General features: G+C 39.7%; 1 protein-coding gene across 1 annotated transcript in view; it reads right to left on the bottom strand.

Moving 5' to 3' along the window:
* TTC27 (tetratricopeptide repeat domain 27) overlaps positions 1-18,836 on the bottom strand; it is a gene marked incomplete at both ends in the record, with an annotated part of 119,402 nt that extends 100,566 nt beyond the window's left edge. The window contains 6 exons of the mRNA XM_084234667.1: positions 2,189-2,353; positions 5,716-5,818; positions 9,257-9,397; positions 16,202-16,331; positions 17,151-17,328; positions 18,737-18,836. Of these exons, the coding sequence (XP_084090793.1) occupies positions 2,189-2,353; positions 5,716-5,818; positions 9,257-9,397; positions 16,202-16,331; positions 17,151-17,328; positions 18,737-18,836 (817 nt within the window). The remainder of the gene's footprint in view (positions 1-2,188; positions 2,354-5,715; positions 5,819-9,256; positions 9,398-16,201; positions 16,332-17,150; positions 17,329-18,736) is intronic.
* Positions 18,837-24,987: the final 6,151 nt, after the last annotated feature.

Below are 24,987 nucleotides of genomic sequence, written 5' to 3'. Positions count from 1 at the left end.
TTTTATCATGTGACGAATCTAACTCTGAGTTAATCAACCCTTTAAATAAGGTACACTAAAAATAGCTACTGAGATGATGTAACTCAGTCTGTTTTTTTGTGCTAAGGCTATAACTGAGTGGAAAAATAAACAATAATTTGATTCTCATTTTATATTTATAAGCACCACATCTGTATTTTTATGTTCTTCATTTTTAACTTGGGGGAAAAAAATATGAAGACATTCCTAGTAAATATTCACCAACAGTAAAACTGACTTCATAGAGTACTGTGCAATTAGTTTTCTAAGTAGTCCAAAAAAAGCTTGTCAGGACCAAAATATTCAAACATAATCTCAGAAACTAACCTCACAAGTTATACTGTATATAACTAAATTTTCGAATACAGACAAGACCCCATATTACACATGGTCATTGCTCCAAAAGTTATAAGCTGGGTATTTATTTCTCCACACAATGTAATAAAACGAGGCTGAGGGCCTCCCCTGGTGGCGCCGCTGTTGAGCCCTGGGCTGTGAAGCTGCCTACAGCCTCTGCAGCGCCGGTTCGATCCCCGGCTGCCGGCGAGGGTCCCACATGGCGTGCAGACCTCTCCTGCCGCACCCGCTGCTCCCCTTAGCAGTGTATTTCAGTCAGTCTGCCTGTTCTGTTCCCCACTCTGGCTCTGGTGAATTCTCTCACCCTCCCACGCTTCTGACTGTACCCAGTGTTTGTATAAATAAAATTAAAAAAAAGAAAAAACGAGGCTGACACTCCAGATCAGGCCACAAAGTCCCATTCTCATAATATAGCTGAAGGATTTTACTGACTGAACTAGCTCAATAAGAAGCATAATGTCTAGGGCCTAACATTAGGTCTCAGAGATTCTAGATCGAACCGAGGGAAGTCAAATAGTCACAGACTGAATAGTCACAGGCTGCAATGCTGAACCCAAGCTCAGGAGGAATGAACAGAGTGGTCAATGAATGAAGTCTGACTTCACAAATGTGTTCATTATTGCATGCCAACTATATAGTGACACCAGAGATAAAGCAATACACAAGAAGAAACTAATGTTTCTTACTTGGTATTTATTTATTTATTTTTTAAGATTTATTTATTTATTTATATAAGCACTGGGTACAGTCAGAAGCGCAGGAGGGTAAGAGAATTCACCAGAGCCAGAGCGGGGAACAGAAAGCCAGACTGACGAAATACACTGCTGAGGGGAGCAGTGGGTGAGACAGGAGAGGTCTGTCATGCCATGTGGGACCCTCGCTGGCGGCCGGGGATCGAACCGGTACTGCAGAGGCTGCGGGCAGCTTTGCAGCCCAGCGCTCAACCACTGCGCCACCAGGGGAGGCCCTCTTACTGTATTTAGAAGAAACAAAAGTTTTAGGAGAAATTCTATAATGTATTTCTTACTAAACATGTGTTTACTGACTGTGTACTAAATGCCAGTGTTTGGGCCTACCTGGTGGCACAGGGTTTTGTTAAAGTCAGCACTATCAAGCTATCAGCAGTCACTACGGCATGCGTTCAATCCCCGGCCAGGGAATTAACCCACATGGTGCAGCAGACCTCTCCTGTCTCCCCCACTGTTCCCCTTAGCAGTGTATTCCAGTAGATCTGCCTGATCTGCTCCCCACTCTGTCTCTGGTGAATCCTCTCACGCCCCTGTCTCCACACCCCTGGCCTACACCCCAGTTCTTGTATGCATAAATAAATCAATCTTTGAAAAAAAAAATGCCAGTGTTTGAAGGACTTGAAGAAATATTTTAACAGTCAAAAATGTCTTCCTTTAAGGAATACAAACAAGATAGAAACCATAGATGGGTATTCACTAGAAAGGACAATGTGAAATGGCCAAGTTAGACTTGGAAGTTAAGAGTGGATTTAGGAAGTCCAGGTTCACAACCAAATGGTCAAATGTTCATTTGTGCTGTGCCTAGCTGCCATATACTACTAATATGTATCTAACTAGAAATACAGGAACCTCCAAGAATAAAAAATATACTTCCCCATTTACTCTAGAACTAAAATCTTACTATAAAATCTTTTACTAAAATATATTTTTCAGTAAAATCAATTTTTATAAGATCTTTCAATAAAAACAGGACACAGAAAATCAAATTCTACATAAAATACAGTCAATGTATATACTAGTTTTATCACAAAAATAAATCAGTTATCCCAAAGGTAAAGTCTTACCTGTCAAATCAATTTGCAATTTGCTGATGTCTTTGGCAATACTGAACTGATCTTTTGCTTTCTTATATTCATAATAATATAAATATATATATGCACATTCCAGATGGAATTGAATAGCCAAACATTGACCAGAATCACCTACAAACAGATTCTTCAGCTTCATCACTGCAAGAAAAAAGATAAAATATCAAAAACCATGACACAAATAAACATCTATTAATGAGTAAAATGTTGAGTTCATAATATATGAAGTACACACAGAGACACACACACACACTTACATGTTTCTTAGTTCCTACTCTTAAAAACTGTAAATATGGAAGATTAGGAACACACATAAAATGATAACAGCTAGCACTTCCTAAGCACTTATATATTCCAAGCACAAAGCTAAGGACATCTAATGAAGAGATTAGTTGATAGTTTCCCACATAAGGATGTGGGGGGCGGGGATAGCATACATTGGAGGAGGTGTGAACCTAGTCCCCTAAATCATACAAAGCACAATAAACCAATGTTACCTCAAAAAGGAAAAAAAAAAAAAAAAAAAAATATATATATATATATATATAGGGAAAGACAGAATGTAGAATTTCTCCTTCTAAAGAAAAAGAGAAACAGGGCCTCCCGGTGGCACAGCGGTTGAGCACTGAGTTGCAAAGCTGCCCGCAGCCTCTGCAGCACTGGTTCAATCCCCGGCTGCTCCCCGGCCACTGGAGGAGGGTCCCACATGGTGCCCAGACCTCTCCTGCCGCCTGCTGCTCCCCTCAGCAGTGTACTTTAGTCCCTCTGCCTGCTCTGCTACCCGCTCTGATGCTGGTGAATTCTCTCACCCTCCCGCGCTTCTGACTGTACCCAGTGCATGTATAAATAAATAAATAAATAAATAAATAAATAAATAAATCTTTAAAAATAAATAAATAGCAAAGTCTGCGAAAAGCAACATTAAAAAAAAATTTAAGAAAAAAGAAAGAAAAAGAGAAACAGATAGCTATATGAGTATCAAATAGAGAATGAATGATTATTGGCTTAGTAATAAGATTCTAATTTATCTCAGAATACCTGAGATGAAAAATGGGCAGATAATAAACTAGTAACATAGGATCTGAAATAAAATTATGGTGAAAATTATTGATATCTAATACAGGATTTACCTGGCACACACCAAGATGCAGGGGGTGACTAACAGTTCACTCATTCACAGTTACAGTATCCCTGACTTCCTCACAAGTGTTTCAGATAGTGGAAAAAAAAAAAAAAAATAGTTCACAGGAATGAACATATAATGAATGCATAGAAAATGGACTCTAAATGTCCAGAAAGTCCATATCACAATTCTGGCACCTGGGTAATCTATGAGTCTCAATTTTTTGTAAAATGACTCATTAGCTAGACAAGATAATCTCTAAAAAGACTTTCCAAACTAAGGACTTCAGATATAGACTAGGATAACAGTCGTAGGACTGGAAAAGAAAGATGAATATGGAACCATTACGGAAGAACTGATAATATTTAAAAACCGGCTAGATATGCAGAAAAATGGAAAACATCATTGAGTCAACTACAAACACACAATTTTGAGATTTCAATGACTGTAGGTTTAATAAAAAGAGCATCATGTCGACCCAACGGACACATATTTGCTACTTTAATAAAACAGTAGGTTCTCCATGGAAAGAATATTCATGACATTCTGGATCAAAATGTTAAGCACTATATTTTGTTAAAACCAAAATTTTTTCTAATGACATTTCTGTAATGCAATTTAAAATGAATTTCTGCTAATTATAATTAATCATATTTAGCATATTAACATTCATGCCAAACTATCAAATTTATTTTTATAAATCAATGCATATATCAGTCACCAAGTAACTCATCTCCTATACAATTCTTTTGTGTGCAAACAATCCAACCCTAGAATCACATTTCTCCCTGTAGATGTTACAGTGGAACTCTCAGACAAAGCATTTTAGCTTGTTATCTCTTAGGCAGCAACTTCTTCGTGAGCTCATCTTCAAATAGCTAAGTCGCAATATTACATCTTAGGCACTATATGGAAGGGGTTTTCAGTACCAGATCCTACAATAAATAGTTTGTATCTTTACGCAGTCTTTAGAGACTCATGGTTTCATTAGTGTGATATCCAAAAGAATACCTTAGATCATGCTTAGGAGCATACTTTCAAGATTCTGTCTTGCTCCTTTTATAGATATAATCAGTCCAGCAAAGTTATGCTGACATTCTGATGGAGTCTATTCCACTACATTGTACTGATGTAACATTCCTGGACAAAAATATAAAGACCACAGCTGTTCATAAAATCCTTGCTTATATTTCATAGGCTGAAATCTTGCCAACTTTTTGATGATCCTTCAAGGGCAACATTTCAAATATAATATCCTTCTCCGGACACTGAAGAGTATTTCAGCTAAAACCAATGGTCAACATTTGGGTCAAATCCCAGAACAAAACTTTTTTTTTAAATAAAATTGCTTATGTAATATTGCAGTTTAAGACTATCTGCAGACCTACTTAGACAAAGCCAAAATGGACCAGTTTATGACTAGATAAAATGAAAAATGTTGTTGAATAGCCTAAAATGGCAACATAAAAAATTCGTAGTTGCAAGGCACAGCAAACAATATGCTAAAATATACTACAGAAAAGAAGTCAGACCACTTGGGGAATGAGTCATGTACTCATATTTTCCACATATTCTTATTAACCCTTTCTGTTTGGGTAAGACATAATTTTATGTCTTAGAATGGAATTTTACATTTTAGAATAGTTCCGACCTTCAAAAATGGCATATAAGGAAGGTATTGTTTTCTTTGCTTAGTAACTATGGGTCATCGTTACAAACATTAGTCACTGTGGTGCAGTCAAGATATAGCGTAGCCATAAATGCAGTTTTTTTTTTTTAAAGAATTATTCCTTTATTGTAATATTTTTATTTTTTGCATACAAGAATTGGGGTGCAGGCCAGATGTAAGGATTCACCAGAGCAGAGTGGGGAGCCAAAAGACATATCTACTGAAATACACTGCTGAGGGGAGCAGTAGGTGAGGCAGGAGAGGTCCGCTGTGCCATATTTGGGTTAGCTTCCTGGCCAGGGATAAAATCCAGGCCACAGAGGTGACAGCACTGAGACTTAACCCCAAGGCCACCAGGAGACCCCATAAATGCAGATTTATATAAGTTGGGATAATGGGAAGAAACACAATTTTCCCTACAGCAACTACATCAACTTGATTTCCTTAGGAAAAAACAAAAAAACTCCTAGTGACAACTTATTTTTTGTTCATTTGTCAATTTTCCATAAATTCAAAGATAGAAATAAATTTTAGAATCTGACTATCTAATAATCTGTGATATTACACAACCAGAAAAAAAATTAAAAAAAAAAAAAAACTCAAACAAAAAGTAACTGTTACCTATCAAAGAATAAAATGTTTCAGTCAAGAAATTAGAATGGAGCTACAATTTAAGCTACATGCCCACATGAAACAAAATCTGCTATATACCTTGATCAATACAGCCATCAATAAGAGCAAAGAGCTGAGGTGAGCGCTCTTCAAGCAACTGCTGATGAATATTCACGCATCTCATTGTCCACCATGGCAAACTCTAGAAAAAGAAAGCACCACATAAGCCAACATTAAAGGATGCTTTGAGGAAAAATTTTAAGCTAATTGAGATTAGCTTTTAGAATTTTTCTATATATTTGTGATATTCATTCTTCAATAACCTTACCCATCCACTGCTAACATCTTCAGTAATATTATCTAAGTCCACGTCTACATCTGCCACAAGAATCACACCTCACTTCTGTACTCGCAAAGCATGTATTGTCAGCTGGTCAGGTTTCCAGATGCCATTTCCAATCTCTGATCTCCTTGAAAACATCAGCTCTACTCACTTTGCTGTGCTGTGCCACTCAGCACCTTAGTCTAAGAATTAAGTCCTCTAGGAGAGGTCCTGCAAGAAGATCCTGCGGGGTTGATGCTTTCCCTCATCAAAATTTTCAACAGATTATTTGAACTTTCCCCTCCCCTCTTTAGGGATGCCATCCCTAGTTTTCAATGTTGCCCACCATCTATCTAATGATGAGAAATCACATCTTATGTCCTTATCCTCCTCAAAGCAGGATATATTGTAAAAACACAGTAAGAAAAACCTTAGATTCAAATATTTCCCCAAACCAGGTTCTAGCTCTTCCTCTATGCCTGTGCATACATTTGCCAAGTTACAAGTATTAATTCTGACAGGCTCAAAAAGTATTAATTCTGACCAGGTTCTAGCTCTTCCTCTATGCCTGTGCATACATTTGCCAAATTACAAGTATTAATACTGACAAGTATTAATTCTGACCATGCACAAATCATCTGATTAAATTAATTATGTTATGTGAACTAAAAGCCAAGCTTACTAATAAGAAGTTATGCTTAATTACCAAAAGCATTTTTTCCTAAAACTAAAATTTCTTCATTTGATTAAGGAGTAGAGATGGCTGTTTTCTTTCTAAACCTCTACTCACCGTAACTGCTATAATAACGATGTAATCACAAGTGAATTTTGACTTTATGACAAAATCCTTTCTAATTATAAAAGTTGTTTCCTCAGCCCATGCAAGGAAAGGTAAAATTAGCCTATAGAAGGAAATTCCACATCATTTTTAATTTAATTCCCTGATGGGGCTGCTGATTCTCATTCTTTTCCTAGCACTAAAGCTAATGAAGTCAGTCTACCTTTCAATTATCTGTCCCTTATCTGCTGTCAGCAATAAGTGAGTTGGTTTTGGCATATTCATCCTTTTTATAGACATAGAAATTTAGATAGATCTAGTGAAAGAGATTGCTCCTTTAAGAAAACATACAACTCCCAAAAATCAGATCTACAAATTAACTCTTAATCCAAACTCTTTATAAAGGAAAAGGGGTTGTTTGAAACAAAGAAAGCCAGACAATTTTCTAGTAGAAGAATGTAGTAGAAATATTTGTGATGAATTGTTTAATAGAAAACTTGAGCATTAATTAAAAAAATAAAATTTGAAGGCTTGCTTTAGTCTTTAGAGCCTCTCTCCTGATTTTAGTACCTATTACAGAATGTTCTGATTGAGAAATCACACTAGCCAATAACCTCCTAGAAAGCAGAGAACATTAATGTACTCAAAGGGTACCCGATAAATGTTTGCCAACTTCTTCTATTTTATAAATAAGGAAACTGACATTTCAAGAAATGAGCTAGCATAAGGCCACATTGCTGTTAAGTGACTGACTCAAACGCTGGTCTAATTTCAAAGCCAAGACTATTCATTCAACATTTACATGTTACTAATAGTAGTCTACATATTTCACAGATTAGGTTGTGGGGGGAAATCACCTTCTTTTATGGCACCATAAAAATGATATCATAATAAAAGGCTACATTTCTTAAATGTCTATTCCAAATTAACTTGAAAGGTCAAAATAAACTTGAATAAGCAAGTGAAGCTTTTTTATTGTTTCATCTTCAGTTACCAAAGAAGTCATTTCTAACATCAACATTTAAATGATATATGAAAGAGCCAGGGAAAAAAGCATTGAAAGGCAGGATTTCGGATAGAATGATCACTGCATGTTGATGTTCAAAAGGAAACAGCATTCTAAGCAGAAGTATAAGTTAGTTTAGCATCTGCCAAGATATTCAGTTAGCTTGTTTCCAGAACCCTACCAAGTCAGACTTCCACAACTATCAGTTCACATATTGACTTGTTCTCCTAAGTTATGGACAGGACATGTACCTTTTTTTTCAAATGATACTTACACACTTGCTGATGGAAGTTTTCTACCAACAAAACTTAAAACTGTATCACTCATTCATTAGTGACTACTAGTCACTCTATAAACACTGCCACCTACTGTCTACAGCCACTTTCATACTAGCTGAAGTTGAACAGTTGCAGAGTTCACTGCACATTGCACAGCTGACAACATCCACTGATCCTCCAATGACTTTTTGTCTCTCTTATGATTTTTCTTGCCTCCTGCCACGTACTAGGTTTCTACATGACTGCTACTTTTCACTAATTTATATGTGAACTACAGAAACTATATAACAATTAGTTATTATATATATTATTATATAATATATATATTATATTATATATATATATATTATATTAGATGAATCTCACAAAGGGAAAAAGTTTTTGCTTCTGTTCATCACATTTTAAATACACACAATGGAACACTATTTGGCTATCAAAAAAGATACACACTGCCATTTGCAACAACATGGACGGGATTAGGCTGAATGAAATAAGTCAGAAGAAGAAAGACAAGTACCAGATGGTGTCATCTATATGTGCAATATAGAAAAGCCAAACAAAGTATCTGATAAAACCAAACTAAACAAACCAACCCTTGAAAGCTGACTGTAGGATTGAGGCATCCAGGGGAGCAGCGGGGAGGGAGAAGAGAGAAAACACAGTGGAGACGAAGCACAGGTCTACAGTATTGGACTATGGGTGCACTGGTGATGGGTGTGCTATGGTAACAACACCTGAAGGGGGATCCTATACTCTACAGTACAAACAAGGATGTAAACCAATGGAACTTCAATTAAAAAACATGTTTTTAGTGCTCGCTTCGGCAGCACATATACTAAAATTGGAACGATACAGAGAAGATTAGCATGGCCCCTGCGCAAGGATGACACGCAAATTCGTGAAGCGTTCCATATTTTTCAGGAATCTAGAAAACTTAAATAAGGGACCAGGAAAATGAATTAACTATAAGTGAAAATCAAAATCAACAAAAAACTATGAACCAGAGACACTTTTTGGGGGGTGGGGGGTGGGAGGGGAGGGATTGGGGTCAGAATGGGGGGGTTGCAATTGTATGGGGAATATGAAAATAAAATTTATTATTAAAAAAAACATATTTTTAATAAAAAATAAAGGGGGCAGGGAAAAACATTACCTAGAAGACTTAGAAAACAAATATACCACAATATTGTCAATATTATACTTGAAATCTAATGCTAATCAGCACAAAAGTCTCCCAGCTCCTTTTCTTCCCTTACCTGAATAGCCATCAGTTTATGTTTTATATTCACTAGGATAACTCGTGCTAATAACAGCAGTATAGGCTTTGAGGTCAGACTATAAATTGATTCACCATCTAGAAGAAGCAGATTTAGAACAACTGCCTCCAGTCTTCTGACCTGAAAAAAAAATTAACATAATTAAACAAAAATATTAATCATGTCCTGTTATGAAACATAATTTCTTATTAATTCTCATTAAACATATTTTCTAATTAATTAATGCCTTTGAAAAAAAGGCATTAATCAGTTACATAGCAATTGGCACTAGACGGAATCATAACATTATAAGTGCCCTTAGAAATCTATAAACCCATGTGAAGCTGCCCGCAGCCTCTGCGGCACCGGTTCAATCCCCGGCTGCTCCCCGGTCACCGGAGGAGGGTCCCACATGGCGCACAGACCTCTCCTGCCGCCCGCTGCTCCTCTCAGCAGTGTACTTGGGTCCTTCTGCCTGCTCTGCTCCCCGCTCTGGCTCTGGTGAATCCTCTATCCCCCACACCTCTGACTGTACCCAGTGCATGTATAAACAAAACAAACAAATAAATAAATAAAACATGCCTCTAAAAAAAAAGAAATCTATAAACCCAGCCCACCCTAACAGATGACTATCCATCTGCTGGTACTTTAAGAGGAGCATCAAATTCAAGAAAATGCTGGTACTGAAGCTGTACCTTGACTTTATAGATTTATTTACAACAAAATATATCAATAAAAAGTACCCCTATGTTAAAGAATTTATATTAAACATCTACATTTCACTGATGCTTTACTAGCTGCAAATGTTATTACAAACATGTCTGCTCTATTAGTCCTATCGAGACAAATAACATGGTCCTAGATCTCAAATGCTGAGTAGTCATAAAACCATCACAGTGAACACACAAGCAAAAAAAGGGATGCCATTCAACAATCCTCTCCTCAGTTAAACAGATTTTCTACCAGGGACAAGGCACATGAGCTTCTAAAATGTGGACTGCAAAATTTTGACAGATGCCATTAAATGGACAGCAGGAATATTTAACCGCTAAGACTACCGCCTCCAATGTCACAGATACAGGTTGGTGCCCTTTCTCGCCATCATTTTAGTTTGTGAGCACAAATAAATTTGCCTCAGTTTCATCAATTATAAAATGAAATAATAGAAGACATGCCTCATAAGGCTCTTGCAAGAATTAAATTCAATAATCCAAATAATGTCAGAGCTAGCTGAATACTTTGTTCAAGTGTTCATAAAGGCCAGAAAAAATAGCTGGAGCAATCATCTGCTGTCCTTCCTTGAACACCACTGAGAAGTACAATAGTGAAATAGACAATGCTAATGACCACCACCTGCCCACTCACAAATGAAGTTTAATGTTACCTATGCTAAAGGAAGAAGGAATTTCGATAATTAAAGAAATATTCTGAGGACACTAAAATTCCTCAATTTTAGAAGTGAGTAAACAGACCCTAAAAAGCTATGTGTTGCCCAAATTCACACACCAAAGTAAATAGTAAACAGAGATAACAGCCCAAGTTTCCTGATTCTCAGTGCTTTGCCTATCACCCATGCTGCCTTCTCCACAGATGCCTCTTCCTGTTCTTCATCAAGGTCCAGGGCTCTGCTAGACATTAGGAAGAACTCAAACACAGGGTCAGGACCACTTCTTGTTTTGTGAATGGTGGAGGTACCTGAGACAGACACTAAAAGAGGACTCAGTTTGGAGAAGAACCTTACTGTGGGTTCAGTCTTGGAAACAATGAGTCTGAGGTATCTTTTGAGACCTCTAAGTGGAGGTACTGAGCACATCAACTTAAGAACTTGAGAGAAGAACCCACCTAATGTGCCCAACTGACCTGCAGCCTCATGGAATCATCTTGTCATTTAGATGGCTATATCCATCTTTATTTCCTGAAGACCAAGCCAAACTAGGGAAGTATAAGAAGTTATGACATGTACCTAAGAAATAGAATCCTTATCTTAATCACTTGTAGATGAGAAAAGTCTACCTGTTCTAGCACAAATTTAAATTATTATCTTCTAAATGAAGTCCTAAAGATAAATAACAGGTAAATAATTTAAAAGGAAACAAAAAGTTATACAAAGAGATAGCACAGATTGACTACCTGGATATCTTTGCAGCTGATACTCAAAACTATGGTGGTTACTAAACCTCCTATTCAAAGTTCTACAGAAGAAGTATTAACAAGGCAAATAATAAGTAAATGAGTGAATGAATAAACAAATTTCTCTTTCTAGTCTCACACTTGCTTCTTCATGAAAAAAATTAATGCTTTTCTATACTATAAGAAAATCATAACCTCAGCCAACCCAAGAGATATAACACTGATCTTCCAAGTTAGTTTTTTTTCTTTTTAAACATTTATTTTTATTTATTTATGCATATAAGAACTGCGGTGTAGGCCAGCAGTGTGGGAATGAGAGGATTCACCAGAGACAGAGAAGGAAGCAGAGCAGGTGGATCTACTGAAACACACTGCTGAGGGAAGCAGCACGTTAAACAGGAGAGGTCTGCTGTGCCATGTGGGTAGCTCCCTGGCTGGGAATCGAATTCATGCTGCAGTGGCTGGCGATAGCTTGATAGTGCTAAGACTTTCATCGCTGTGCCACCATGGAGACCACCTTCCAAGTTAGTTTTAAATGCACTCCCAGAATCAAGAAGATATGGTACATATACACGATGGAATATTACTCAGCATTCAAAAAAGATAAACACATGCAATTTGCAGCAACATGGATGGAGCTGGAAGGGATCATATTCAGCGAAATAAGCCAGAAAGAAAAAGAAAAATACCGGATGGTCTCACTCATAGCAGGAATCTAGAAAACCTAAATATGGACCAGGAAAAAGAATAACTATAAGAAAGAAAAAAAATCAAAATCAACAAACAACTTTGAGGGCCTCCTCGGTGGCGCAGTGGTAGAGCGCTGGGTTGCGAAGCTGCCCGCAGCCTCTGCGGTGCCGGTTTGATCCCCGGCTGCTCCCCGGCCACCGGAGGAGGGTCCCACATGGCGTGCAGACCTCTCCTGCCGCCCGCTGCTCCCCTCAGCAGTGTACTTCGGTCCTTCTGCCTGCTCTGCTCCCCGCTCTGGCCCTGGTGAATTCTCTCACCCTCCCAAGCTTCTGACTGTACCCAGTGCATGTATAAACAAAACAAACAAACAAACAAACAAACAAATAAATAAATAAAACATGCCTCTATAAAAAAAAAAAAACAACTTTGAAACAGAGACATTCTTTGTCGGGGCTGCAATTGTATGGGGAATATAAAAAAAATGCATACATTGTACAAAAATGAAAAATTATGTAAAAAATATATAAAAGAAAAAAGAGGGAAAAAAAGTCTCATACACACAAAAAATAAATAAATAAATAAATGCACTCCCCGAGATTTTGGGAAATGGCCCATTTTTAAAGAGGTTTATTTATATTTTCAATAAAAATAGACAAAGATTACAATTTCCTTAAGAACAATTTCTCACTAGAGAAGGCATATGATACATAAAAATACATATTTTTCAGTATAACAGTGAAAAAAATCAAGATCTGGAAGACTGAAATAAATTTTCTATAAAACCAGATGACCAGGGGATCAACCTTTATGTGTGAGAGGATGTCCTCCTCTACCCCGGACCTTCAGTGCTATTCCTCTGGGGCTGGTTAGCACCAGAGGTCAAAAAACTGCTGAAAACGCCAAGATCGTTAAGTTAGAGGTACAGAAAATTAATTTGACTTTGATGACCATACTCCATATAAAATATAGTCACAAATATTTATTCATCACGGACTAAGAAAGACAAACCAGAACAGGAAAATGTCTACTAGGAAATACTAGAATGTCACTCCCCAGTTTAAAAACGTCATCTCCTTCTAATGTTGAAAATCTTCAGATTGCTCATATAAAGTATATGTAATACACGCCTTTGACAAACAACCTACCATTACCAAGAAGAACTCAACATGCATATACCCTAGGGCACAGCAACTCCATTCACAGATACATATAATACACCACAGATTCTCCAGCTCAGGGCTGGGAAGAATTTACAACTGTGTTGAAATACTGATCCCCTCAGCTCTCAGGGTACCCAACTATAGCCTAGAGACTAGTAAAAATCAGCCTCCTCCATTTAGTACACTGCACCAAAACACTATCTTTTTTTTTTTTTAAATATTCTTTTTTTTTTTTATAGAGGCATTTTTATTTATTTATTTATTTGTTTGTTTGTTTTTTTGTTTATACATGCACTGGGTACAGTCAGAAGCGCGGGAGGGTGTGAGAATTCACCAGAGCCAGAGTGGGAAGCAGAGCAGGCAGAAGGTCCGAAGTACACTGCTGAGGGGAGCAGCGGGCGGCAGGAGAGGTCTGCGCGCCATGTGGGACCCTCCTCCGGTGGCTAGGGAGCAGCCGGGGATCGAACCGGCGCCGCAGAGGCCGCGGGCAGCTTTGCAACCCAGCGCTCAACCGCTGCGCCACCGGGGAGGCCCTATCTTTTTTTTTTAAAGTATGCTGGGCTGTGAAACTCCTGCAAATGATTTCCTTAAGATGTGATCCCAACTGTAGATAATATGCTGCAAAAAACCAGAAACAGTCCATATGGCCATCAAGAGTAGAAATAATATAAATACTGTGATATAATCATACAACCGGAATACTATACAACAGTAAAAATGAGTAACAGTATGTGGTAATTTCAAACATATACCATGGAGTAAAACAAGTCACAAATGAACACATATAATTTGTTTCATTTATAGAAAGTTCAAAAACTGGCAAAACTAAACAAGATCTCTTGTAGAGATACACATATAGGTGACAGAAGTATGTAGAAAAGCAATGGGATGATTAAAACAAAATACTTCAGAGTGGTTCAGGGGCCTCCCCGGTGGTGCAGCGGTTGAGCGCTGGGTTGCGAAGCTGCCCGCAGCCTCTGCAGCGCTGGTTCGATTCCCGGCTGCTCCCCGGCCACCAGCGGAGGGTCCCGCATGGTGTGCAGACCTCTCCTGCCGCCCGCTGCTCTCCTCAGCAGTGTACTTCGGTCCTTCTGCCTGCTCTGCTCCCCGCTCTGGCTCTGGTGAATTCTCTTACCCTCCCACACTTCTGACTGTACCCAGTGCTTGCATAAATAAATAAATAAATGTTTAAAAAAAAAAGAGTGGTTCAGGAGAGAGGGTGGGCAGGGATGCTGTCAGATAGCACACATAAGGAAATCTAATGCAGTATTTCCCAACCTTTTCCAGGCCAGCACACATGCAGAGTACAAGGTGTCTATGTATGTAATGCCAACCGGGTAACTAGAGAAGGCTGCAAAACCAGAAGAGAACAGCTCACAGGCACTCCCCACACAGCCACTGCAATGGCAAAGGGACTCAGCCTCTGGGGAACAGCTGTTGAGAAGCATTATTCTCTGGTGTTGATGATGTTCTCTCACTCAAGATGGTGATGGATACAAATGAATTTGACTATTTAAACTGTACACATTTCGTATGTTTGATAAAAATGTATGAGGTAGTTATAACTATAAAAAAATTAACAGCAAGGTCTTTGTCAAAGTTCCCTATAATCTTGCCTGAACTCCATCAAGTCTGGCTTTTTCCTGCTATCCCAACAAGCTCAAAAATCCTCTTTCCCACAAATACATGCTCTTTCCAACTACATTTCTGCTCCTATATCTGCACCCAGAATGTCTTTCCTCCTTTTCTCCACCTCCTCGTCACTTCAGGTTCTAACTCAAAGGTCACTCTCCTGACTAAAATGATTTCTCTGACAAAATTCACTTTCCTCAAATATTTTCACTAATTTCAGCATTTATTATCATTTCAACCTTTCATGTAACCCATTTCTGTACTGCTTTGAATATTACCTGACTGAACAGGTGCTTCTACATTCTTACAGCAAAAATAAGTACTGGGGGCCTCCCCAGTGGCGCAGCGGTTGAGCGCTGGGTTGCGAAGCTGCCCGCGGCCTCTGCGGCGCCAGTTCGATCCCCGGCTGCTCCCCGGCCACCTGAGGAGGGTCCCACATGGCGCGCAGACCTCTCCTGCCGCCCGCTGCTCCCCTCAGCAATGTACTTCGGTCCTTCTGCCTGCTCTGCTCCCCGCTCTGGCTCTGGTGAATTCTCTCACCCTCCCGCGCTTCTGCCTGTACCCATTGCATGTATAAACAAACAAAACAAACAAACAAATAAATAAATAAATAAAACATGCCTCTATAAAAAAAAAAAAAAATAAGTACTGGATTTAGACTTAGGTAATGCTGATTCCAAACATATAGTCAGAAAAATCCCTGACAAGAGCTTCTCTGGTGGCATAGGTGTCAAATCTCAGCACTATCACGCTATCACCACTGTGGCCTGAGTTTGATCCTGGCCAGGGTGGCTGGCACAGTGCCTGCACTTTAATAAAAAGAGCAGCTCACAGAGCTCCATGAAAAGGAGAGTGTCTGGGGCCTCTCCTGGTGGCTCAGCGATTGAGCGCTAGGCTGCGAGGCTTCCTGCAGCCGCTGCAGCACCAGTTCCATCCCCAGCCCCAGGGGAGGGTCCCACATGGTGCACAGACCGCTCCTGTCGCACCCGCTGCTCCCCTCAGCGGTGTGTTTCATCAGTCTGCCTGTTCTGTTCCCCACTCTGGCTCTGGTGAATTCTCTCACCCTCCCACACTTCTGACTGTACCCAGTGCTTGTATAAATAAATAAATAAATCTTTTAAAAATAAAAAAAGAAAGAAAAAGAAAAGGAGAGTGTCTGAAGAGGAAGTTGAGACTGACAATGGAACTTCTGGAAAAATCTGAAAATATGATCAGTAAAAGCACCTGAGATAAACAATCATGCCTTTTCCTACCTATTATTAACTCCAGTTTAAGACCAGTTCCTAAAGAAAAAATAACACAATTATAACTAAGACATTTTCAAGAAGCATACCTCATTGAATTGCTGGAAAAACACAGATGGCAAAAAATCTTGAGGGTGTAAATCAACAAGGGGCCCAGTCCAGTTACTTTGAACAAAAAGTTGCAAACTACTCACACCAAGTAGAAATATCAGCTGCTGTCTGCATGTGAGAATAAAAAAATAAATATAATCTACTATCACAGTAAAACCACAGACATACTATTTCATTTTAGTATGGATTATGTCTTACTCATCTTTGGAACCTCAACATCAAGCACAAAAGTTGGTTTATTTGTTGAAGAACTCAGTGAATTTATTCATTAGAAGTAAAAATAAAACAAAATTACAGGAATTTGAAAGATTATTAAAACTTGACAAGGATACCACAGATAGCTGAGAAAAGAGGTCTATTAACAAATTTACAACAGTAAAATATAAGCCACTGTAAGACTTAGGTTCCACTGCTATGTAACTATCCATTATATTTAGTATAAAAATACATAAATTTCGATGGAAGAGGGTAAACTAAGGGTTCCATAATAAAAATATTAAGTTCTCTGATCTCTACAAAGATAACAATCTAATACTTAATAAAGCTAAAAGCATCACTTAGAAATCTAGAAGGAGCAAGGTGGATAATGTATGCTTGCAAGTTAAAAGGAAATACAGTCTATAGTCTTGCCTATAGCTAAAATCTATCAGAGCACTTGGAAGCTCAGAGGGTTAGCAGTTGTCACCCAATTAAATGCCAGTCTCAAATTCGAAACCTTTATATCCTACATCACTTTACTTTTTCATTTGAATAGTGCTCTGAACAGAAGTTTTTACACAAATGATTTGGTATATCATAACTCCTGACCAAATGTAAAGTCAGGTTTTTCAACAATTGCTAATAACAGTGCTATCAAACCACTTTAAAGTATTCAGAGTCTATGTAATATATTCAGTTTCTCTATGCAAATTTCCAATAAAAATCTACCTTTCAATTTTGTCCAAATCTGTTGAGTAATCCAGGAATGTCACTATCTGCTTCTCCAAGTAGCTGTCAATTTTGTCTTCACTAATCATTGTTGAATTAAAAATATTTCGAGTCAATGGATTTAAGAATATGGCTTCATAGTTCCCTTCTAGCAGCAACTGTAGGAAAGATTCACTCTCTGCAATGCAAAAATTAGTACAATAATCCAAAAGAACACTTTCATATTGAAAAGATTAACACTATTAAGTGAATTTACTATTTTTGTGTGCAAAAAAATTGTATTTAAAATGCTTACATTAGTCACAAAGCACTGAGCAAATTCCCATCACCATACAAAACATCACCACTAAAATTAGCTCATAATTGTATGAAGAGCAGCAAGGTAGAAGTTAGTAATAGAAGTAATATTCCTCATCAGTATTATCACTCTTCTGATAGGAATTCAAAAAGACTCCTGTCACTGATAAATGTCCTTAAGAGTTCTAAGACCTGGGCCTCCCTGGTGGCACAGGGGGTTACTATGCAGCCTAGGGGCTGTCTGCAGCCACTGCAGCGAGAGTTCCATCCCCAGCACGGGAGCTGCCCACATGGCACAGCAGGCCTCTGGCTTGGCTGCTGCACCCCTCAGCAGTGTGTTTCAGTGATCCGTCTGTTCTGTTCCCCACTCTGTCTCTGGTGAGTCCTCTCACCATCCTCCACTCATTCCCCTCCCATCTCTGACCTGTGCCCCCCCTTCTTGTATGCATAAATAAATCTTTTTAAAAAAAAAAAAAGTTCTAAGACCTTTCACAATAGGATTCCTCCAACTCCCACAAATCTCCCTGTCAAAAAGTTGGTTCACTAATTGTTCCCATAACATCCCTTGCACATTCTTTTCTCCACACTTTCACACTTATTCTCCTGCTGAAATCTTCCCCACTTGTCAGATCTACCCTTCAATCAAAACCTTTTCCAAACCACCAGCCTTCAGAAACTTCTCTCCAGAAAACCTATTGTGTATGCACACATACACGAGCGCGCGCGCGCACACACACACACACACACACACACACAGCACTTAATCTCCTAAATTGTTACTTCTCTCCTGTGTCCAGCCTAAATCCCACAGCAACCAGAAGCCCCTATAACCCACTAGTAAATATGTCTTTTAATTCTTTATCTCTCCCTTAAATATGCATTACTCACAAAACTACATCTTTGCTACCTAGTTTTAGCGCCTCTGCTTCCTAGCTGTGTGGTCTTGACTAAATTTACTCAATCTGTACTTAAATATCTTCATCTGCAAACAAGATTAAAAGTAGTATTTATTCCGCGTGTCGATTATAAGGATTAAAGGACTGAAAAAATGTTAAGGCTTAGAAACGTAACTGACATAGTTATTAGTGAACCTGGGCGGTGAGAAATGTGTGGTAAAGACAAGCAACGTGAGGAACACGCCCACCAAGTCAAGAATGCAAAATTAATCAGCTTAATTTTGGTGGGGGGAAAAAAATAAAACAAGGACGAATGAGAACACGGTCGCCGTCACCCCTTCTCCTCACTGTTTCCACGCTAGCATAAATTCCTGGCAGGTGCGCCTCTCTCACCTGAGCCAAGAACTCCCTCCTGCTTCCACTGCTGCCGCTCAGTCTCAGTGGGAAAGCCCCTCAAAACTGCCAGTTCTGGGGGCCATAGCACCCCGGACATCGCTGCAGGCAGAATGGTCTCCTACTAAGGTCACAAAAGAAAGCGGAAAAAGAAGGGTCCAGATGGACCAACTCTAGTAACGACAGCTCCTGTGCATACACGCACGGCCCTATAAGCTCATGTGCGGAGACCAGCACCAGGAGGCGGCCATGACAGTGGCGCGGGGCACGCCGGGAGAAGCACGCGCTCTCTCTGGACCAACTTCCGCCCAGGACACCAACCCGAGTCTTTGGTACTGAGCATGCCCAGTAGAGATGACCCGCCCCGCGCGGGAGTGGGCGGGGCTGGAGGGCGCGGCCGGCTTCAGCCCCGCCCCGAAGTGGCGCTGCCAAGGGTGTGGGGTCCTAGCGCACCGCGCACCAAGGCCTAGAGGTTAAGATGCTGCAAAACAATGATGTAAAAAAATATCGGGGCCTCCCTGGTGGCGCAAGAGGTTAAGCACCGCACTATGAAGCTATCTGTAGCCTCTGCAGCACGAGTTTGAGCCCTAGCCAGGGAGCTACCCACATGGTGCAGCAGACCTCTCCTGTCTCACCCGCTGCTCCCCTCAGCAGTGTGTTTCGTCAGTCTGTCTGTTCTGTTCCCCCCCTCTGTCTCTGGTGAATCCTCTCACCCACCTCTTCCCCGCATCTCTGGCCTGTACCCCAGCTCTTGTATGCATAAATAAATAAATCTTTTAATAATAATAATAATAAAATAAAAATATATAATATAAAAAAAGAAAAATAAGATGGCTCTCAAAGTTTGTGGTCTTGCCCAACAGTATTTTTATTAAGTGGAAGATCTGCTGCTTTGACTAGGGAGCATCTTGGATCTGAGATCTCCTGGCTGCTTGGTGATAGCTGTAGCCTGACGGTAAAATTACCGCCAACGTTTAGGTACCATTTCAGGGAGTTAGAGACTCTGAAGTCCGTCACCATAAAAATAGCTCCTTATGCTTTGAATGAGTTAAAGTGTAAGCAATTTGTGGATTTTCACACTGCCACTACTTAAATCACTAGCTCGTGGGGTGTGCGGCGCGGCTTGCCTGCTGGTGCAGGGCAGTTTTTAGAGGGTAGACGAAAAATCTGTCACCTGTGAACCTGCTGCTAAGCACAGAGCTGGAGATTTGGGGCATGTCCTTCAGTCTTCCCAACGGCACTCCTAGACCAAAACCACGGCTCTGCAAGCAGAATGTGACAGGGTGGGACTGTGCCCCAGTTGGCTTGCAGGCTCCCCAGCACGGCATAAGCGAGGCAGGAGGATGCTGCAGGTAACACTGACCACGTCGGATTCTTCGAGGATTTAAGTCCAGCAGCTCTCTGAAAATCTCAGCCCATATCCTACGTACCCCACGCCAAAGGGAAGCTAAATAATTTGTAATTCCCTCTTCCTCAGTAGCAGAGCCTCTCCAGACTGCAGAGAAGGGCTTCTCAGCTCTGCAGGTTGATGCCAAAAGACCTGAATTGTAAGCGGAGAAGAGTCGATACCCTAATAAAATGACTCCTCAGTAAGAGGTATTGGAAAGTTTTTTGTGCAGGGTATTATTGTGTCCACTCGGTTTTGTTTTTTTTAAATAAGTTCTGTTTATTTTTTATTTATTTGTTTGTTTGTTTGTTTATTTATTTATTTACACAAGCACTGGGTACAGTCAGAAGCGCAGGAGGGTGAGAGAATTCACCAGAACCAGAGCTGGGAGCAGAGCAGGCAGAAGGACCGAAGTACACTGCTGAGGGGAGCAGCGGGCGGCAGGAGAGGTCTGCGCGCCATGCGGGACCCTCCTTTGGTGGCCCAGGAGCAGCTGGGGATCGAGCCAGCGGTGCAGAGGCTGTGGGCAGCTTCGCAACCCAGCGCTCAACCGCTGCGCCACTGGGGAGGCCCTCCACTCGGTATTTAAGCACCGAATGCAGCGTTGTTTAAACTATATGACATTTGTTAAAGATCAACTCTTCTAGAAACACACTAACCACCGACTGCTACACCAAAATGCCTCTCTTGAAAGTAGTCCTATCCACCCACATTAGGAACTTGGCGTGCCCGCTCTAACTGAAGGTCTGTTTTAAATGTGGTATGCTGGACAAGGATAGTAATAATAATAAAAGCAAAAATGGAATACTTTGTCTTTTTAACTGTCTTCCTGAAGTTGATGACATTAAAGATTAAAATCCAGGGAAGCCCCCAGGATGGTGGAGGCTAGAGCAAGCCCTTTGAGAGTTTCAGCTCTGCAAAGGACTTCATCTACCAGACTGAACTGTCAGCTCCTGCTGGTTCTATCACAAGATTGTTTTTGTTTTTTAAAGATTTATTTATTTATGCATACAAAAACTGGGGTGTAGGCCAGAGGTGCGGGGGATGAGAAGATCCACCAGAGAAAGTGGGGAGCAAAACAAACTAGATCTACTGAAATACACTGCTGAGGGGAGCAGTGGGCAAGACAGGAAAGGTCTGCTGCACCATGTGGGCTAACTCCCAGCCAGAGGGGGATCGAACTGCTGCAGTGACTGGCGATAGCTTGATAGTGCTGTCTTTAATCTCGGCACCACCATCACAAGATTGTTAATGATTATGGAAAGTCCTAGAGTGATGGGTACACTTGACAAGATAACTAAAAATGTTGAAACTGGGATTGGTGGGGCTCCAGCCTGTGGTAAAGTGATGAAATTATAGATTCAAGTGGATGAAAAGGGAAAGGCTGTAGATGCCAGGTTTAAAATATTTGACAGCAGTTCCGCAACTGCCTCCAGCCCATTAACCACTGGGTGCAAGGGAAGACATGGAAGGAGCCATCAGACAGGTATAGCCAAGGAACTCTCCCTCCTGCAAAACTGCACTGCTTCATACTGGCTGAAGATGCAACCAAGACTCAAACAAGAACCCAAGGACAGAGAAGTGAGACAGAAGCCCCGAGCAGGTCACTTGGCTATTTGCACACACTCCACAATCACTGATGTTCAGAAACCCCTCACATTACGGCATGCACACATTTGCTGTTCTGTCGTGGTTCTGCTGAAAAAAAGTTTCTTTGCTTTGAATCCTGTATTCTTTCAGCCCACTTTTATCACCTAAACCCAGTTTATATTTTGTAAGGTGTGCCCTCAAAACTGAAATGAGTATTTCAAATTTTGATAGTTCATGAAGTGCACAAATATCTAATTTTACCTCAATTTGTATGGTGGAATTTTAAGAGCCCCGTGATACACAGTAGATCTGCGCATATATATAATAAAAATACATATTCTATAAATATCATATATATAATAAAAGAACATAAAAAATGAAGTAAAATCCCAAATTGGTGGCATACAACACACTTTGATAGCAGCTTTTATCATCCATACCTGAGAGGGTACTTGCTAGATCAAAAAACAAAGCCAAACTAGAGGATTGATGATTATCCTTTTACTTATTGCTGACAAATTTTATACTCAGGTTTTAGCTAGTATGTCTGTAGGAGCCACACACACACTCCTTCACCCCTCGCCCCGGTCCTTCTCGTGAAGTCTTCTAAGTGTGAGTTGACTGGCCCCGGCAATGGCATACACTTGTGGTTGGAGGAAGGCACAAGCTTTCCTTTCTCAGTGGTTTCATCAATAGACTACAGCAGGGAGCCTGAGGGTAGCCCCCCACCTAAATGCCCCACATTGCCATGGCTTTTAGGGAAATATTAACATGTTTCCTTAAGAGAGGTTAGGTAATGAGTTTAAAATATACTGTGTAAGAAACATTAATTCCAAAGAGCACCTGCACCCCTATGTTTACAGCAGCACTATTTATAATAGCTAAGCTTTGGAAACAACCCAAATGCCCAAAAATAGATGACTGGATCAAGAAGATGTGGTGCATATATACCATGGAATATTACTCAGCATTCAAAAAAGATAAACACATGCAATTTGCAGCAACATGGATGGCGCTAGAAGGGATCATGCTCAGCGAAATAAGCCAGAAAGAAAAAGAAAAAGAAAAATACCGGGGGCCTCCCCGGTGGCGCAGCGGTTGAGCGCTGGGTTGCGAAGCTGCCCGCGGCCTCTTTGGCACCGGTTCGATCCCCGGCTGCTCCTCGGCCACCGGAGGAGGGTCCCACATGGCGCGCAGACCTCTCCTGCCGCCCGCTGCTCCCCTCAGCAGTGTACTTCGGTCCTTCTGCCTGCTCTGCTCCCCGCTCTGGCTCTGGTGAATTCTCTCACCCTCCCGCGCTTCTGACTGTACCCAGTGCATGTATAAACAAACAAACAAAACAAACAAATAAATAAATAAAACATGCCTCTATTAAAAAAAAAAAAATTAAAAAAAGAAAAATACCGGATGGTCTCACTCATAGCAGGAATCTAGAAAACTTAAATAAGGGACCAGGAAAAAGAATAACTATAAGAAAGAAAATATCAACATCAACAAACAACTATGAACCAGAGACACTCAATGGGAGCAGGGGGAGGGACTGGGGTCAAAATTGGGGATGCAATTGTATGGGGAATATAAAAATAAAAAAAATTAAAAAAACAAAAATTTAAAAATTAAAAAATAAAATAAAGTGTAAATCTCAATGCTGTCTAATGTGAGTGACCTGGGTCTTGAATACTTTGAATTTCCTGGCTTCTGGGAGGGCAATTTGGACTGAAGTGGAAGACAGTGAGATAATCTTGTCCTCTGGGAAATTAAGTGACATTTGATGACTGCTGAGACCTAGCCTTCAATATGTTAACTGATTAAAATCAGTAATTACAGGATTTTGGTCTAGAGGATTTTTTTTTAGAATTTTATTGTGAACTTTTCCTGATTTAATTTGGTGTACCATCTTCTACAGGAATCTGATTATCCTATCACTAATTCCTATGCAAAGATTTAATCCAAATATTTCTGACTGGTAGAAGTTTTTATTAATCTTTTACAGATTTTTTTTAACGTTCTTCATTTTGTTTTACACTTTTTTCCCTAGACTTTTCCCCACCACCACTATCCCTTATATCCTTCTGACCCTTTCTTCCTGCCCCCTTAGAAGTCCATTTCATTTATATAATTTTATTTTTTTTATTTATATAACTTTATACTTAGATTTTAGCTAGCATGCCAGTGCTAGCTTAACTGACTCCTCTTTCTCTTAAATTGTCTTTTATCTTTCTTGGCATGTAGCCCACCACCAACCAGACATGCTAGAGAACCTTTCATTCCCTGGTCACATATTGTTTGTCCCTCCTTTATTCATGAGGAAGCAGCTCTGCACTTCATACATAAGAGAGCATCATGTCCCCGAATTCCCCTTTTTCTTCAGAGAACAACTTATTATCCAAAATACTGCTCAGCTCCATATTCAGGCTTTATGTAAATACTATCGATTATCACCTAGCTTTTCCTTGTGATAATTGGTCTTGGAAAAATATTTTTTCTTCCCATGCTTAGATCTTGAAAGTGTACAATTTTTTCATAGAAATAGCACTTCACACCATAGCAAACTGTTTTAGAAATAAGACATCTAATACGCCTAAGTCTTTTATTTATTTGGATCTAAGAAGAATTTGCATGAAAATGAGCCTATATGGCAGGTACAGAATGTACTGTAACAGCACCAGAGAGGTACATCCTCTCTGCTCTACAGAGCCTCAGTGTTTAATACATACATGTGACTTTAATAATAAAACCAGAGAGTCCAGGGAAAAAGGAGCCCTTTAGAAAAAAATCAGTTTAGAGTGACTTTTCAAATTGACCATTCCTTTTCATATACGTAAATTCAAATAACAAATACATTCAGAGGCCCAAATGTTGACATAGAGTAAAATCATTTTCATTTATTTTTTCTGCATCTTAGAATTTGAAGGCATAAAATTAAATACGTTGAATGTAATAAATTCATCCATACAAGTGCAAGTGTCAGCTATAATGCATTTTATGGCAGATTTATCATTTAAAAAATGTACCAGTAAATCAAAAAAGAGAGATGTCCTTTTAACTTTTATTGAAGTGTATGTAGGAGGTCTTCAGAAATCAAATATGAGCATGAAGATATGGCCAAACATAAAACCTATCAAATTCAGTGAAAAGTTGTTGACTTTAAATAGTAGTTGTAAGAATGACCAATATATATTCTTTGTTAACAACCCCTCACTCTACAGTAAAAAAAAAAATAAAATAAAGATTCAGTAAACATTCTTTCCTAAGGTAGTTTCCCTTATATAGC

This window comes from Talpa europaea, assembly GCF_964194135.1.
Source record: "Talpa europaea genome assembly, chromosome: 6".
In the NCBI taxonomy this organism is placed as follows: domain Eukaryota; kingdom Metazoa; phylum Chordata; class Mammalia; order Eulipotyphla; family Talpidae; genus Talpa; species Talpa europaea.
The sequence above is the reverse complement of the archived record's forward strand: the minus strand, read 5'-3'. Positions and strand labels throughout refer to the sequence as shown.